Below are 19,016 nucleotides of genomic sequence, written 5' to 3' on the forward strand. Positions count from 1 at the left end.
TCTAAAACATTGTTGTCCAATGTATTAGCCACTAATAATTATGAATTCAGACATAGCAAAAGACATGAGATTGCAGATGCTGGAATCTGGAGCAAAAAATGAGCTGCTGGAGGAACTCAGCGGGTCAGGCAGCATCTGTGGAGAGAAATGGACAGTCAATGTTTCAGGTTGAGAACCTTCATTTGGACATATATATGGTTTATAGCCAACTGCAATTCTGATTGGTAAATAGCCAATGATTAAAAGGCACTGGCATGACTCATTTACAAGGTGCGTCCAGGTGATCCTTCACCCTTGTGCACATTTTCTGGTGAGCTGGTGAGAAGTGCTGAAAATGTGAATGTTTTCTGTTGTCTGTTTGCTTCCCTGAGCATCGAATGGTGAAGGAGGAGTTTGTTTAATAAGCACACTCTTGCGATTTCAAGAACAAAATAGTACTGCTGTAGCCTCATCCGGGGCCAGTTGGTGACGTCTGTTGGATAATGTTGGGCTTGGCACACTTGCTACACCCCCAACAGTGAACCCCCATCTCCCAGCTCACTGGTGAACTGTCTCCTGGTGGTGAGGCTGATAGTATCGTGCTACCAACGGGATTGTTGGACATGTTATCACATGAAGGTGATCAGTGCATCGGCTCAGACACCCTGTCACTCTCCTGTTCAGCTCCAGTAGTGTCCAAATCCCCACTGCTCCAGCAGGGCTGGTGGCAGGTTTGAGTTGTCGTCTTCATTTCAGTTTCAGCTCCATGCTTGACGACCGTTCCAGCCAACAGAGTGGAATCCAGAACCTCTTCCATCTCCCTAACAGCACAAACTGCAGTGTGGGTGGGAAGGGAAGCATGTCCCTTCAGCTTGTACCTCAACTCTCTCCAACAACTTTTGCTCCCATTTCCCTACTGCCCTTAACTAACAAATGCAGACCACGCCTAGTCTTGAAGCGTCAAGTGACTCCTGGGTCTTGAGCTAGAAAGGCTTCCAAAATTCCCAGCCTTTGTATTGGTATTGGTACTGATAGGTATTGATATTGGTTTATTATTGTCACATGTACCAAGATACAGTGAAAAGCTTTTGTTTGTGTGCCATCCAGATGAACATTCCATACATAAGTACATGAAGGTAGTAAAAATAGAAACAGAATGCAGAATATTGTGTTGCAGTTACATAGAAAGTGCAGGTAGACAAATAAAGTGCAAGGGCCACGACGAGGTAGATTGGGAGATTAAGAATTCATCTTTAGCATACGAGTAGTCCATTCAAGAGTCTGATAACAGTGTAATGGAAGTTGTCCTTGAGCCTGGTGGTACATGTTCTCAAGCTTTTATATCTTCTGCCTGACAAGAAAGGGGAGAGGAGGGAATGACCAGGGTAGGAAGGGTCTTTGATTATGTGACTGCTGTCACAAGGCAGCGAGAAGTGTACACGGAGTCAATGGTAAAAAGTTGGCTTCTGATTTCACTCCAGCACAACTTCACTCTAATTTGCAAAGCCCTCTTATACTGGATTCCTCCGCCTGAGGAAACAGTTCCCCTATCGGATCATTTCAACCTTCCAAATACTTCAGATCCATCAGACCTTAAATCCTCTGTATCCGAGGAACTTGTGCAATGTGTTCCCCTGTCTCTGGTTGTTGAGAGCCTTTCTGTCTTTCTGCAGGATGTTGGGAGCCTTGCACTGCCGGTGTTTACATCCCCCTGGTGGAACTCAAGGCTCCATCCTGTAACGTGAGACTTCTGTGCTGATTCCTATGCCTCGGGAAGGAAAAGCTCATCTCCAGCAAATCTAGGAGAAGTGTCACCTAGCACTGGGAATTCAGTTGCATTTGTGAGGAGCATTCCAGTCCAACCACAACTTAGGTGAATGTGACAGCTAGAAGTAATTAGCACTGTTCAATAGCGCAGCGTGCAGAGAGGGAAGCTGTTTCAAGCTGCTATTTATACAAAAACCACTAGGCATTGCAGCTCTCACTGTGAGAACTATTTCAGCCTGTTATTTATACAGATGCCACATCACTGCTGACATTTCCTGACAAACTAGGGTGGAAGAGCAAGGCTCAGAGTGCAGATCAGCACTGTTGGTTAAAGGGCAGGTGACCACACAGAAGGACCTGACACTTACATCAGCAATAATCACACAGGGCACCGGTGAAGTTGATCCAATTGCTCCCAATAATCAATGGTCCAAAACCCAGTGACAAGAGGAGGTTCTGGGGCAGAAGTGATGCCCACCAGTTATGCCAAGATTGCCACCTCCTTTTCCAAATTCTTTTGCAGTCTTGGTCCACTTAGAGTGGCATGTTTATCAATGTGACCTTCTAGCCCAGTTCTGTATTAATCCTCATCTCTCATTCTTTTGAGAGCAAGACTGAGTTTTCAACCCTTCACCCTTGTTTTGGAAGATCCCTAAACATTCCCCCCAGCTACCAATCCTATTCCCTGCAAGTTCTCCTCTTTCATTGCTCCTCTTTGACCACCACAGTGCTTTGTCCCTCTTCAGCTTTTCTGCTTCCTGTTCAGCACCTCCTCTCTCACATTCCCATATTTCCTCAAGGACATTGACAGGCCATTTCGGCCCACCAAATCTGTAAGTCTCATTAAGGCTACTCAAGGACCCCTCCAACCCTGGATGTTCTCTCTTCTCCCCCCTTCTATCGGGCAGAAGATGTAAAAGCTTGAGAACACATACCACCAGGCTCAAGGACAGCTTCTATCCCGCTGTTATAAGACTCTTGATGGACCTCTTGTACAATAAAGATGATCTCTTGACCTCACAATCTACCTCATTATGGCCCTTGCACCTTATCGTCTGCCTGCACTGCACTTTCTCTGTAACTATAACTGTATATTCTGCATTCTATTATTGCTCTTCCCTTTGTACTAACTCCATGTACTTATGTTTTGAAATGATCTGCATGGATGCATGCAAAACAAAGTTTTTCCACTGTATTTTGGTACATGTGACAATAATAAACCAATTACCATTTATCAAATGGAAAATAACCCAAGCAATCCCATTGTCCACTAATTTGTCACCTTAGAGTCTAGAGTCAAACAGCACAAAAACAGGCCCTTCGGCCCGTTATGTCCATGCTGACCATCAAGTACCCATCTGCACTAATTCCATTTCTTTATGCTTGGTCTTCAGCCTTATGTACCTCATAATTTTCCCCATATTCTCATCAACATGCCCCAGATTCTACCACTCACTTGCACATTAGGGGTAATTAATAATGGCAAATTAACCTAAGAACCCGCATGCTCTGGGCTGTGAGAGGAAACTGGAGCATCTGGAGGAAACCCACATGGTCACAGGGAGAACATGCAACTCTACACAGACAGCATCAGAGGTCAGGATCAAACCTGGGTCTCAGGTGCTGTGAGGCAGCAGACATACCAGCTCTACAAGAGATGAAAAGCATAACAATTAATCGTCAACATTGACTTTCTTGCCTAGCCAACCTCACAAGAGATTTTGTAGAGCATACTAAGAGTAAACTGGAGTAAGAGTTATCTGGATTTAAGTTATCCAAATTCTCAATGGGTCCCTGATAAAGTCCCCTGTAATTGACTAATGAAGGGGGTCAAAGAATGCAGAGTCAGGGCAAGCAACAAGCAGAGGGTGGGAGTAAAGGCTAGCCCTTTGGTAAATTGGTTTATTATTGTCACATGTAATGAGGTACATTGAAAAACTTTGTTTTACATGCCATCCATACAGATTGTTTCATCACATCAGTACATCGAGGTAGTACAAGGGAAAACAATAACAGAATGCAGAATGAAGTGTTACAGTTACAGAGCAAGTACAGTTCAGGCAGACAATAAGATGCAAGGCCACGATGAGGAAGATTGTGAAGTCAAGAGTCCATCTTATCGTACTAAGGGACCATTCAATAGTCTTAAAACAGTGGGACAGAAGCTGTCCTTGAGTCTAGTGGTATGTGCTTTCAGGCTTTTGTATCTTCTGCCCAATGGGAGGGAGGAAAAGAGAGAATGTCTGGGCTGAGAGGGGTCTTTGATTGTAGTCCATGGAGGGGAGGCTGGTTTTTGTGATGTGGTGAACTGTACCCATAACTCTCTGCAGCTTCTTGCAGTCTTGGGCAGAGCGGTTGCCATACCAAGCTGTGATGCACCTGGATAGGATCCTTTCTATGGTTTATCTATAAAATTTGCTGAGGTCAACCGGGACATGCCGAATTTCTTCAGCCTCCTGACGAAGTAGATATTGGGGGAGTGGTGTTTCTCGAGGACCATTGCTTTTCATAATGTATAGTAATGATTTAGTCATGGTTTATAAATCTGTTGATGATACCAGGAAAAAACATACTAAGTTTATTTCTCGAAGGATAGAGCTGAAAAGCAGAGAAGTAATGTAAACTCTGCATTAAGCCTTGGTGTGAGTATTGTGTACGGTTCTGGTCACCATATTACATGATATAAACACACAGGCAAGTGTTCAGAGAAGATATACAAAGACGATACCAGAGATACAAGTGTGTATGCACCAGGAAAGGGTGAACAAGATAGGATTCTTTACTCTTGAGACAAGATGCTCTGGGGTAACGTAACAGAGGCCTTTCAGATGACAGAAGGTTTTGATAGAGTGGATGGAGAGAGAGTGTTTCCCCTCAGCACCAAGAAACCCAATAGGGACTTCAAAAGGGAGAATGCAGAAACTTACTACCATAGGAAGTGACTGAGGTGAATTGTATAGATGCATTTAATGAAAGGCTGGACAAGTGGTTCAGGGAGCAAGGAATCGAGGGTTACACTGATCAATTTAGATGAGAAAAGACAGCAGGCGGTGTAAGTGAATCAAAAATACTGGCTTGGACTGGTTGGGCTGAATGGCCTGTTTCTATGTTGTATGCAGAATAAAGTTTCGGCACAGACTAGAAGGACCAAATGGCCTGTTTCCTGTGCTGTAGTGTTCTATGGTTCTATGTTCCGTGTAATCCTTTGCATCTGCCAAATGACTCAAAGTGACGGCTACAAACCTTCTAGTAGCCAACCAGTGACCAAGGAGGCACCAAACTCCTCACTGATTAGATCGCCAAACTTCAGAAACAACAACCATTGGTTCTGAGAGGAGGTCACCCATGTTTAACTTGCCAACTTTGAAATAACACTGTTAAGGAACCTTATGTGGTAAATTTCTCCCAAATGGCTGATTTCCCAACGTGATTTCCAGGAATGAAGCAGCATTCTCAGGAAAAAATTAATAGAAATCAGAAGCTGGAATTATAGGACCAAGTTAGATTAGAGTTCCAGTAAAACTGACCACTGGGAGTTTCCACATTCCTAGGCACCTTCTCTGGATTTTCCATGCTTCCCACTACTCTCTGCTATACTCCTGCAATTATTGAGACTTCCTCTGCAGCACCTTTTATGTCAATGTTTGTCCTTGGTCACCCTGCTTTGCATCATTTTCATTGTTAACCATTGCTGCCCTGCACTGTATAACAGCTTCATCCCTTGCTTTTCCTGACATCAGCATCCAGTTCCAATGAAAGATGTTCACCTCTATTTCCCTCTACATATGCTGCTTATCCTGCAATATCTCCCAACAAATGGAGGGTAATTACAGCAGAAAAAAATGCAATGAGTGGAGGATGGATACAATATAATTAGATAGATCTTGTGCATTAAATCATTCCTAATCACTCATGGCAGTGAGGTCACCAGGGTAAGTACTGCAGAAAACGGACTTCCAGAAGCAGGGTGGGACTTCAGGAAGCAGGGCAGAGCACATACCCTGTATGTATCACTAGTGCTGAGGTAGAGATGGCTGAGAGCTTCAAATTTCTGTGTGAATATCACCAATAACTTCTCCTGGTCCAACCATGTAGATGCTTTACCAAGAAAGCACACCAGAACCTCTACTTCCTCAGAAGGCTAAGGAAATTCAACATGTCCCTGATGAGCCTCACCAATTTTTATAGGTGCACCATAGAAAGCATTCTACCAGGATGCATCACGGCTTGGTATGGCAACTACTCTTCCAAAAACTGCAAGAAATTGCCAAGAGCTGTGGACATAGTTCAGTCCATCATGCAAACCATCCTCCCCTCCGTGGACTCTGTCTACACTTATCACTGCCAGGTAAAGCAGCCAGCATAATCAAAGACCCCACCCACCCAGTCGTTCTCTCTCCTCCCCCTTTCCATCGGGCAGAAGATACAAAAGCTCAAAAACACGCACCACCAGGCTCAAGAACAGATTCAATCCCGGTGTTATGACTCTTGAACGGACCTCTTGTATGATTAAGATGAACTCTTGATCTCACAATCCACCTCATCATGGCCCTTACTCCTTATTTGTCTATCTGCATTGCACTTTCTCTGTAACTGTAAAGCTATATTCTTCGTTCTGTTATTGCTTTTCCCTTTGTACTTACTTGATGTGCCTGTGTATTGAATGATCTGTACGGATGGCATGCAAAACGAAGTTTTTCACTGTACTGTCATATTATTATGTTGTAGCGACTCACCGCACGGGCATCGAACTGGCTCCCGACATCACAAATGTCGTCGGAGGCCCCGATCCAAGATGGCGCGGGGCCCTCCTTCTTCCCCATCGTCGGGCTAGGAAAGCCCGCGCGCGGGAAGGTCAGGTGACCCACGCGTGACGTCAGCGCGGGAACTGTAGCGCAGGAAGTTTTCAGATATTAAAGGCGCACTGCACCCCTGTCGTTCATTCGACTTCTGATTTCAAACCAGCGACTATGTCTTCATTTTGTAGTGTGTAGCTAGCCGCTACATTGGTGACCCCGACGGGCCCAAACGTTTTTGGACCCACTATGTCTGCACAACAAGAGGTACAGGCAGTAGCCCTTAAACTGCCTACCTTCTGGACCCTCAGGTCTCGTGTCTGGTTTGACCAGGCCGAGGCCCAGTTCCAGATTCGCCAGATCATCAGGGACGACACCAAGTACTACTACGTGGTGAGCGCCCTTGACCAAGACACCGCATCCCAGGTCGAGGACTTCATCCGGGCGCCCCCGGAGGAGGAGAAGTTCAAGACCCTCCTTCTTGAGACTTCCGGCCTTTCCTGACGCGAACGGGCCTCCCGCCTCCTCCACCTCGATGGGTTGGGTGACAGACCCCCCTCTGCGCTCATGAACAAGATGTTGGCCCTGGCAGACGGCCACAAACCCTGCCTTATGTTTGAGCAGACCTTCCTGGAGCAGTTACCCGATGACATCCACCTGCTCCTGGTGGATGCCGATTTCAGCGACCCCCGGAAGGTGGCTGCCTGGGCGGATGTCCTTTGGCGGGTGAAAAAGGAGAGTGGGGTGTCCGTCGAGCACGTTGCCACGCCACGTGCCCAGCGGCCCAGCAGGCCAGACCCGGCAATCGAATGCACCCCACCCACCACCAGGTCTGAGACACTGACTGACCAATGGTGTTTCTACCACCAGCAGTGGGGCGCTGACGCCCACGGGTGCCGGCCACCATGCAGGTCCAGGAAACGCCAGAGCCAGCCGGCAGGCTGCCCAAGTCATAGTTTATTTAATTCTGGTCATTGCGATGGTATCGCCGGTTCTGGGGGTGGGGTTATGTAGCGACTCACTGCACCGGCATTGAACCAGCTCCCGACATCGCGAACGTCGTCGGAGGCCCCAATCTAAGATGGTGCGGGGCCCCCCTCCTTCCCCATTGTCGGGCTAGGAAAGCCCACATGCTGGAAGGTCAGGTGACCCGCGCGTGACGTCAGCGTGGGAACTGTAGCGCAGGAAGTTTTCGGATATTAAAGGCACACTGCACCCCTGTTGTTCATTCGACTTCTGATTTCAAACCAGCGACTCTGTGTCTTCATTTCGTAGTGTGTAGCTAGCCGCTACAATGTGACAATAATAAACCAATTACCAAAATACAGTGAGTGGAGGATAATTAAACATAATTCATTCTCAGCCACTTAGACTCTTACAAATTTCTAAAGATGCACGGTGGAGAGCATTCTGACTGGCTGCATCACAGCCTGGTATGGAGGCTCCAATGCACAGGATCGCAAGAGGCTGCAGAGGTTCGTAGACTCAGCCAGCTCCATCACAGGCACAACCCTCCCCACCATCAAGGACATCTTCAAGAGGCATAGCCTCAAAGCGGCAGCATCCATCACTAAGGACCTTCATGATCCGGGAAATGCCCCCTTCTCGTTACTACCATCAGGGAGGTGGTATAGGAGCCTGAAGACCCACACTCAACAATTCAGAAACAGCTTCTTCCCCTCGGCCATCAGATTTCTGAACGGTCCATGAACCCATGAACTCTACCTCAATATTCCTCTTTTTGCACTATTTATTTTTGTAAATGATGGTAATTTTAAGTCTTTGCACTGTACTGCTGCCACAAAGCAACAAATTTCACGTCATATAAGTCAGTGATAATAAATCTGATTCTGATTAGGGTAGTATGGTAATTACCCAGTCCTCTCCACTCTGGCTAGTGATGTGTAACCCTTCCAATCATACAAGAGCAACATTCCCAAGGATCTCACTAAAGAAGGGAGCTGGTTCTGTTAAGTACGGTGCCCTTGCACACATTGTTCAAACACATCTCAAGCCTTCCCACCACAACGCTGGACACCTTTCCCTTCAACACTTACTCTCTGCAACATTGTCAGCAGGTTGTTCTTCTCCTTTGTGAAGTGTTGGTGCTCCAGCTGAGCTTGCTGCACGATCTGATTGGCCTGATTCCTCAATGATGCAATCTTTTTCTGCAAAACAGAGATCTCATGAGAACCATCAAACTGTACAATTACTAGCAAAATCTGCTGGAGGAACTCAGCGGATCAGGCAGCACTTGTGGAGGGAAATGGACAGTTAATGTTTCCGGTTGATACCCTTCATCTGGACTGAAAGAAAGAGGGGAGATAGTCGGTATAAAGAGGAGAGGGGAAGGGGTGGGGTGAGAGCTGGCAGGTGATCGGTGTATCGAGGTGAGGAGGGGTGATAGGCAGATGGAGGAGGGGAGAGTGGGAATAGCGACAGAGGCTGGGAGGTGAGGGGTGGAGGTGAAAAAGGACTGCAGATGATGGAATCCAATGGGAGAGGAAGGAGCATGGAACCAAGTGAGGGAGGTGGGGCGGCTGGGGTGGGTGTCGGAGGAACTGGGTAGATCAGGAGGAGAAAGAAAAGGGACAGAGAGGGAGCAGTTTACCAGAAGTTGGAGAGTTCAATGATTATTAACTGAGTTTATAATTAGCAAATAAGTAAGTGACAAAAATGGTAAGCTGAAAAAATACATGAGTATTTTCCCTTACAATAAAATGCATCTAGTGACGCTGGCGTTTATGATCTATCCCTGCTGGACCTGAGGTTTATACCGGATGCTTCAATCTCATTGGGTCAGGGTGACAGTTGTGTTTTTGTTGGAGAATTGGCTGAGGTTTGAGCAGCTTCCTGGTCATTCTGTTTAACACCAAGAGAACCAGTCAGCAATCTATTGAACTAACTCCTCAGGGAGAGGACTCAAACTCACCACCTCCAGGGTAGGTCAGCTCTGTACCATTAAAAAAAGTGGCAGTCATGTGACATAGAGACCAAAATTTCTCAAAAAGGCCAGCGTGGCTCAGCTCAAGAAAATCCAAGTCTAAAGCACTTCAAACAGGACTCACTGAAAAGTAAACAGGGCACAACTCTGGGGGAAAAAAAGTGTATTTATATTGGCCCTGGTGAAACGCTGTCTACATGATTCATAACACACATCAAAAACGTACTAACAATCTCACATCTGTGTACATTTTCTGTCAACAGCTTTTAGTTTGCACTCCTGAGTCCACATTTATGATGGAATCCACCTTCGTCCAGAGTGAGATCACCTGGATCAGTAATGTAGAACAGGTCAAAGTAGGTGGACTAGACCAGGCTTAACTTGGCACCCACTTTGGAGAGGGAAATCTGATGTTGGGCCTGTCCAGCAGTGCATTTGCTACGTCCATTTCACACCACAAAGGAAGACCAATCTCACACCTTCCTCCAGTTCAGCCTGCCCATAGTGACAGTGCAGTTACGATCTCCTACTCCAGCACACTGCCTTCTATTCACAGTGTGAAGACTATATGATAATTGGATATATTGCATTCATTTCCGGTCACACCATCATCGAAAGGATGTGGAGGCTTTGGAGAGGATGCAGAAGAGGTTTATCAGGATGCTGCCTGGATTAGAGGGCAGGTGCTATAACGAGAGGTTGGACAAACTTGGGTTGTTTTCTCTGGAGTGTCGGGGAGACCTGACAGAAGTTTACAAAATTGTGAGAGGCATAGAGAGAGTAGACAGCCAGTATCTTTTTCCCAGGGTAGAAATGTCTAATACTTGAGGTCATGCATTTAAGATGAGAGGGGGAAAGTTCAAGGGAGATGTACAGGCAAGTTTTTTTTTAATACAGAGAGTGATGAGTGCCTTGAATGCGCTGCCAGGGGTGGTGGTGGCAAAAACGATAGAGGCGTTTAAGAGGCTCTTAGATATGCACAGAATATGCAGAGAATGGAGGGATGTGCAGGCAGAAAGGATTAGTTTAATTAGGCGTCATTAGCTTAATTAATTAGGCACAACCATCATGGGCCAAAGGGACTGTTCTGTGTCGTGCTGTTATTTTATATTCTATTATATTGTTCTATTATAAAACCATGCTTCCAGAGACATTTGTGCAGACACAAGAAACCTGTAGAGGTTGTAACCTGGAACAAAAAAACAAACTGCTGGTGGAACTCAGCGGGTCAGGCAGCATCTGTGGAGGCTGAGGAGTGGTCAAAGTTTCAGGTTGAGAGCCTGCATCAGGACCTTTGTGCAGTCGGCTCAGCCGCAGATTATTGGGAGCATGAAACACAGACCCTTGGACCCTGCAACGAATCACAATCAGAGCTGGTGAGAAAGAGGCAAGGTACCACAGACAGCCAAGGCATTCTGTACTCTCTGAGAATGAGATTGAGTCTCACAAAACATTTGGTCTGGTTGGGGGAAATAGCTGCGGGGTGGGATTACATAGAACAGTACAGCACAGAAACAGGCCCTTTGACCCATGATGTCTGCACCAAACATGATGCCGGATTAAACTAAATCTCTTCTGCCCGCACATGATCCATTTCCCCCCATTCCCTGCATATCCACGTGTCTGTCTAACAGCCTCTTAAATACCACTATCACATTTTCTTCCACCACCATCCCTGGCAGCCCGTTCCGGGCACCCACCACTCTGTGTAAAAAAAAACTTGCCCTGCACATCTTTAAACTTTCCCCTCTCACTTTAAATGCATGTCCTCTAGTACTTATCATTTCTACCCTGGGAAAAAGATTCTGACTGTCTACTCCATCTACGCTTCATCATTTTATAAACATCTATCAGATCTCCCCTCAGCCTCCGATGCTCCAGAGAAAACAACCCAAGTTTGTCTAACCTCTCCTTATAGCTTATACCCTCAAATCCAGGCAGCATCCTAGTAAACCTCTTCTGTACCCTTTCCAAAACCTCCACATCCTTCCTGTAATGGGGCAACCAGAACTGCACCAAATACTCCAAGTGCAGCTAACCAAAGCTTTATACAGCTGAAACATGATTTCCTGACTCTTATACTCAATGCCCTGACCTATGAAGACAAACATGCCATACACCTTCTTTACCACCCTATCTACTTTAGATACTTTGTGGAGGAATTGTGGATAAAGCTTAGGACAGGCACAGTTAAAACCTGCCGAATTGCTCACCCCTGTGTTGCATTGTTCTACAGATCCACAATGGGATGATTAACATAATTTCTTGACTTTATTGGCCCTTGTTCCCTCCTTTTCTCATCCCATCTCTGTGTGAGGCACCTCACTGGCCACTGTATCACTCACCTCCCTGGTGGCAATACTCTGCTGGTACTCTGCCACCTCACCCAGCAGCTGTTTGGAGAGGGTCTCCTTCTCCTCCTCAAGCCTACTCTCCTGCTCCAGCTGCTGAAACTCCAGGTCATCGTATCGCTTCACATCAGCATCCAGCTGTTCACCATCCTGTGGAAACACAACCTCGTCAGGTGCCAGCTAAACACCAGAACTGCTCCATCTCTTCGCTTGCCATGCTAGCCTTCACACAACACAATGCAGTGCAACAGGGGCTGATTCCCAAGCACACAGACCCAGGGACTTGAGATCACTTCTCGCAACTCAACTCAAGTTTATTGTCAAGTACGGTGAAGTACAGTTACAACGAAAATCTTGCTTGCAGCAGCACCACTGGCATGTAGATTCAGACAACACACAGAACATAAATTATAGAACATTTTACTATATCATAGAACGTAAATTGTATTAGGCAGTGAAAAGAGAGAGAAAAAAAAGACTGCGCAAAAACAAGACATTAAGTGCAAAAGACAAAGGACACAGTCTAAGACAAATCCACAGCAGTGCAAGAGGTGGTCCGTAGTGTTCCATTGCTTAGGGTTGTGCAGGTCAGTTCAAGAACCTGATGGCTGTGGGAAAGTAGCTGTTCCTGAACATGAAGGTGTGGGACTTCAGGCTTCAGTACCTCCTGCCTGATGGCAGCAGTAAGAAGAGGGCATGACCCAGATGGTGGGGTCCTTAATGATAAATGCTGCCTTCTTGAGGCAGCGCCTTGTAATGGTGGGGATGGCTGTGCTTGTGATGGACTGGGCTGTGTCCACTACTCTCTGCAACCACTCACATTCCCGTACCAGCCCTTGATGCAACCAGTCAGGATACTTTCAACAGTGCATCTGTAGAAGTTTGTTGGAGTGTTTGGTGACATGCCAAATCTCCTTAAGCTTCTGAGAAAGAAGAGGCACTAACAGGCCTCCTTTGTGATTGCATCTATGTGCTGGGCCCAGGACGGGTCATCCCAGGAATTTAATGCTGCTGACTCTCTTCACCTCTGACTGACCAATGAGAACTGATGTTTCCAGTGAGGCCGTGGTACCCAGTCTGTGAACATGGAATCCCCTATTGTCACTGAAGCTGCCACTCCACCCTTGATGTCTCTCCCAAGTGACTGACAGGACCAAGGAATTCTAGATATCTGGCAAACACAAGAGTTCCTGGAAATTTGCCACCAAATATCGGGAAGGGTACAGTCTGCATTTCTGCAGGTTTCAATCCTGGAGAATTTGGATCTGAAGCAGATTTCTAACTTCTCACACACTATGGATGGGTTAAGGAACACCTCATTCATCCTGACCCTCTGTTGATTTTTTACTCCAAGCCAGATAATTGAAAACTCAAGTTTATTTTCGACCTTCACTTTCATTTTTTCAGCTGTTCCCACAGAATGTGGAACTCTGATCTGTAACATCCGGCCACTGAATGTTTTTAGAATTCCAGCAGGATTGGCAGTAGGGGCAGCTGTGTGAGACCTGACATGTTATACTCCAAAACATTGCTCGGGGTCAAATCATTAACCTCATTAATTTCATCTCAGATTCACAAGGACATTGAAACAAGGGTCCTATGCCAGAAGGAGCACCACAGGGAACTAATGGAAGATAATTATTTATGATGTCCTTATTTAATAATAATGTTCAGATATGCTATTGATGAAATGCTTTAACATGCATTCCCCTTGGTATTGTAGTCAGGGGCATGAATCCAGGGGCAGTTTTTAAGTTCACCCAGGTTGAGGGGAAGTAACTAGAGAGTGAAGGGGCATGGGAGGGGAGAGGGAGGGAGAGGAGAGAAATGCAGCAATGAATTTTCCCACAGCTTTGTCTCACCACCTGGGAACATGATCTCAGCAGCCCAGTAGACTAGTGCCCGAGCATTACTGGGACAGGAGACCTCCTGGGAACGCCAGATGGCTTTACCTGGAGAGGGGATGGGTGCAGTCAGATCCCCATCCTCAAGAATCACACACACACACACACACACACACACACACATGCATGCACGCAGAGTACAAAACATGTTACAAGTATCCATGTACACCCACCATCACAACACCTTCACACTGAGCTTCACTTTGAGGTACAGGCAACAGCACAGCCAGAGAAGACACAAGAAACTGCAGATGCTGGAATCTGAAGTAACAAACAATCTGCTGGAGGAACTCAGCGGGTCAAGCAGCAACCTATGGGGGGAAAGGAATCGGGTCAAAACCCTGCAGACGTTTCGACCAGATTCCTTTCTTCCTACAGATGCTGTTTGACCCACTGAGTTTCTCCAGCAGATTGGTTATCCCACAATCAAAGAAATTGCTTTACCTTTGGTGACGTTAATTGACAGGACAGTGGGAGATTTCTTCTGTCTTCTTAGATACATTGCCAGGGGATCTCTCACATCTCGTGAGGGGACTCCCCTCCTCTTTGTCTGTAGTAGCTCTGATCTTTCTATTTCTTTGTGCCTTTCTACTCTCTGGTCCTGGCTTCTCCTGATCTTCAGTCCTTCCCCCAACCACACGTTTGGCCCTGAGCCAGAACTCCAAGCTCCTGGACACCAGGCAGGCAACTCAAGCTCAGCTGTCCCATGTTCGAAAGATGTCGCCTCCCACCGAGGCTCACATCTCCCGTTACACACCCATCCTGATGTTAGGAGCACAGTTGGAAAGAAGCAGAACAGAGGGACCTAGGGGTACAAGTACATGGTTCCCTGAAAGTGGAGTCATGGGTAGACAGGGTAGTGAAGAAGGCTTTTGGCACGCTAACCTTCATCAGTCAGAGCACTAAGTATGGAAGCTGGGAGGTTATGTCGCAGTTGTCCAAGACATTGGTGAGACCATGCATGGAGTGTTGTGTTCAGTTTTGGTCACCCTGTTATAGGAACAATGCCATTAAGCTGGAAGGAGTGCAGAAAAGATTTATGAGATTGTTGCCAGAATTTGAGGAACTGCGTAATAGGGAGAGGTTGGGCAGGCTAGGACTTTATTCATTGGAGTACAGGAAGGTGTATAAAATCATGAGGGGCATGGATAGGATGAATGCACACAGTCTTTTTCCCAGGGAAAGGGAATCAAGAACCAGAGGGCATAGGTTTAAGGTGGGAGGGGAAAGATTTACCGGGAACCTGAGAGACAACTTTTTCCACACAGATGGTGGTGGGTATATAGAACGAGTTGCCAAAGGAAGTGGTTGAGGCAGGTACAATAACAACATTTAAAATACATGTGGACAGGTACATGGATAGGAAAGATTTATAGGGATAAAGGCCAAATCTGGGCAAATGGGATGAGTTGTGATGGGCATCGATCAGCATAGATGAGTTGGCCTGTAGGGCCTATTTGCATGCTGTATTGCTCTATGACCCTAAACAAATTTGCCCATTAACATACAAGGTCTACTGATGGGGAGTGGGTTCCCCCAACTCTCCACACCCACACACACTACCTTCCGCAGGTCACCACAGGTTCTCTGCAGCTTACAGCTTCCCCAACCTTGACCTAGCTCCTCTCGATCCATCAAGCCAACACAGTCCAGGAACAGAGAACCAGTTCTTCAAAATGATGCCTGCAATTCCCATCAAACTAGGCAGATTGACTCCACCTGGGACTTCGCCATTGATACAACCACCACACAACAGCATTGGAGGGGAGGACTTCAGGATAAAATAGGGTCAATTTGAAACAAATATGACATCAACATAGAGCAAACAGCATCATGAAGTTAAGGAAAATATACAGACTAATACACACACACACACAATGCCTGGCTGCAGACTTTGCAGACTTACCCAATGGAATCTGCAGTTCTGGTCTAGAGACACAGGCAATGCAGACTGTAACTCCAGTCCACAGATTCTACCTGGTTTGATTCCCAGTGATGTTCCCATCTGCTGATAGACATATTCAGTGCAGACTTTGCCTCCCATCTACATAAGTATTCATTGGACAATATACCCACGGCTGTAGAAATACCATTATAGACTAATCACCAAACTTCAAAATCTGGGCCTCCATACCTCCCTCTGGAACTGGATCCTCGACTTCCTTATCAGGAGATCACAGTCAGTGCAGATCGGTAGTGACATTTTCTCCTCGCTGACAATCAACACAGGGGCACCTCAAGGATGCATGCATAGCCCACTGCTCTACCCTCTCTACACTTATGACTGTGTGGCTAAACACAGCTCAAATGCCATCTATAAATTCACAGATGACATCACTGTTGTTGGTAGAACGTTGCTGGTGATGAGGAGGTGTACAGGAGTAAGATAGATAGGTAGGTTGAGTGGTGTCACAACAACAACCTCGTACTCAACATCAGCAAGACCAAGGAATTGATTGTGAACTTCAGGAAGAGGAAGTCAGGAGAACACACACCAGTCCTCATTGAGGGGTCAGTGGGGGAAAGGGTGAACGGCTTCAAGTTCCTGGATGTCAACATCTCAGAGGATCTATCCTAGGCCTAGCACATTGATGCAATCATGAAGAAAGCACACCAGCAGCTCTACTTTGTTAGGAGTTTGAGGAGATTCGGTATGTCACCAAAGACTCTTGTAAACATATGGTGGAGAGCATCCTGACTGGTTGCCTCACCGCTTGGTATGGAGGCTCCAATGCACAAAATCGAAAGAGGCTGCAGAGGGTTGTAGACTCAGCCAGCCCCATCACAATCACAACACTCCCCACCATCAAGGACATCTTCAAGAGATGGTGCCTCAAGAAGGTGACATCCATCACGAAGGACCCTCACCACCTCTTCTCATTACCACCATCGGGGAGGAGGTACAGGAGCCTGAAGACTCACACAACGATTCAGAAACAGCTTCTCCCCCTTCGCCATCGGATTTCTGAATGGTCCATGAATCCATGAACACTACCTCGTTATTCCTTCTTTTTGTACTATTTATTTATTTTTGTAATTTATAGCAATTTTTATGTCTTTGCATAGTACTGCTGCTGCAAAACAACAAAGTTCACATAATCTAAGCCAGTGATAATAAATCTGATTCTGATTATAGACAGACATACCTGGTAGAGAGTACACTCATTGTCTCATAGATTCCTAATAGAGACTCTACCATTTGACTGTAGACATACCCAGTTGAGACTCTACACATTGTCCATTGGAGACTCCACTGCCTGCATACAAATATGTCCAAGGGACACTCTTGTATGCAGCACACACAAAAGAGACAGTCCCTCTTGTCGATATTGATACCTGTCGGTGAACGCACTTCCTGTGGAAACAGATTCAACCATAGACATTCCCAGTGGAAATCCTACCTCTTGTTTAAGACACATCAATGGAATCTGTACTTCCTATATGACTACAGACATGCCCAATGCAGACTGGATCTTCACTTTACTGACATACCTCATAAAGAACCTGGAAGGCACAAGAGACTGCAGATGCTGGAATCCGGAATGACAAGCAGAACGCTGGAAGAGCTCTGCGGGTCAAGCAGCATCTGCGGGGGGAAAAGGTGCAAGTCGACGTTTCGGGTTGAGCCTTGATGCAGGGTTTCCACCTGAAACATCATTATACCTTTTGCCTCCACAGATGCTGCCTGACCTGGTGAGTTCTTCCAGTATTCTGTTTGTTGTTCAAAAGGAACTGACCTCCTCTTTGCAGACACGTCAGTGGTATCCATAACTCCTGTCTACAGTGGGACCACATGGAGGCTTTGCTGCCTTGGTGGATATTCTGAATGCAGCCAGTACATGCTGTCTGCAGACATACTCAAAACCATACCTTCTGCCTGGAGGCGTATGCAATGAACACCTACCTCTTTTCCACCTCTCAACCACCTGGCTAAATAGATTCCCAATGGAAACTGTATCTGTGGCTGACAGAATAACCCAGGGCAGACATTATCACCTGTCATGTAAATTCCCAAATGACACTACCTCCAGTATACAGACATGCAGATACTATCGATCATCTGCATGGATGCCCAAAAGAGGTGGCTGCATGCACTGTATATTGGGTGTGCATTGCACAGGTTAAATCTACAGACATGTTTAGTGGGGACTTTTAATTAGCAGTAGGACAGATGGGTGGAACAAGAAAGGTTCCTGATCAAAGCAACGTAGAGAACAGGCCCTTCAGCCCACAATATTATGCCGAACTAATTAAACTAGTAATTAAAGACCTAACTAAACTAATCCCTTCTGCCTACACACTGTGCATATTACTCCATTCTCTGCACATTAATGTGCCTATCTAAGAGCCTCTAAAATGCCTTTATCGTATCTGCCTCCACCACAACCCCTGGCAGTGCATTCCAGGCACCCACCACTCTGTGTAAAAAAAAACTTGCCCCACCTATCTCCTTTGAACTTGCACCCTCTCAACTTAAATGCATGCCCTCTAATATTAGACATTTTGACCCTAGGGAAAAGGTACAGACTGTCTATCCATGCCTCTCAGAATTTCATAAACTTTTATCAGGTCTCCCCTCAGCCTCCAGTGCTCCAGAGAAAACAACCCAAGTTTGTTCAACCTCTCTTTATAGCTAATACCCTCTAATCCAGGCAGCATCCTGGCAACCCTCTTATGCATCGAAGCCTTCCACTCTGGAGCAATCAATATAACATGATATGCATAGCAAGAGTTAGAGGGTCAGTTTTCAGGATGTTGAGTTCCCAGATTAATCAAACAGGATCAAACTAGAGTGAACCTCCAATACTCCAACACTTTCAGGACTTTGGAGGAGTCAGGCTGGCAGATTTTCTGGACTATTGGATATTACTCCTTTTAATACCCCAACATAACTTTAATTCACTTTTTTCAAAACGTGTTACATGATACCATAATACATTTTCCAGTGAACACAGGAAGGTTAAAGGAAGTGCAGGAAACAGGGTCCCGGTGCGTCAGAGCGAGGTTGGGAACCAGGATCCAGTGTGTCAGAGGGTGGGAACCAGGGCCCCGGTGTGTCAGAGGGTAGGAACCAGGGTCCCGGTGTGTCAGAGGGTGGGAACCAGGGTCCCGGTGTGTCAGTGGGAGGGTGGGAACCAGGGTTCCCATGTGTCAGAGGGAGGGTGGGAACCAGGGTCCCAGTGTGTCAGAGGGAGGGAGCCAGGGTCTGGTGCGTCAGAGTGTGGGAATCAGGGACCCGGTGCATCAGAGGGTGGGAATCAGGGACCCAGTGCAT

The 19,016-nt window shown here is 46.4% G+C and overlaps 1 protein-coding gene across 5 annotated transcripts in view; it reads right to left on the reverse strand.

Moving 5' to 3' along the window:
- Window positions 1–19,016, reverse strand: part of phldb2b (pleckstrin homology-like domain, family B, member 2b) — a 185,953-nt gene that overhangs the window by 52,607 nt on the left and 114,330 nt on the right. For all 5 annotated transcript variants that reach the window (XM_052013321.1, XM_052013323.1, XM_052013324.1 and 2 more), the window contains 2 exons: window positions 11,832–11,987; window positions 8,600–8,710 (listed from right to left, as the gene is read on the reverse strand). In XM_052013321.1, the coding sequence (XP_051869281.1) occupies window positions 8,600–8,710; window positions 11,832–11,987 (267 nt within the window). The remainder of the gene's footprint in view (window positions 1–8,599; window positions 8,711–11,831; window positions 11,988–19,016) is intronic.

The sequence above is a fragment of the Pristis pectinata genome, chromosome 4 (assembly GCF_009764475.1).
Source record: "Pristis pectinata isolate sPriPec2 chromosome 4, sPriPec2.1.pri, whole genome shotgun sequence".
NCBI lineage: Eukaryota > Metazoa > Chordata > Chondrichthyes > Rhinopristiformes > Pristidae > Pristis > Pristis pectinata.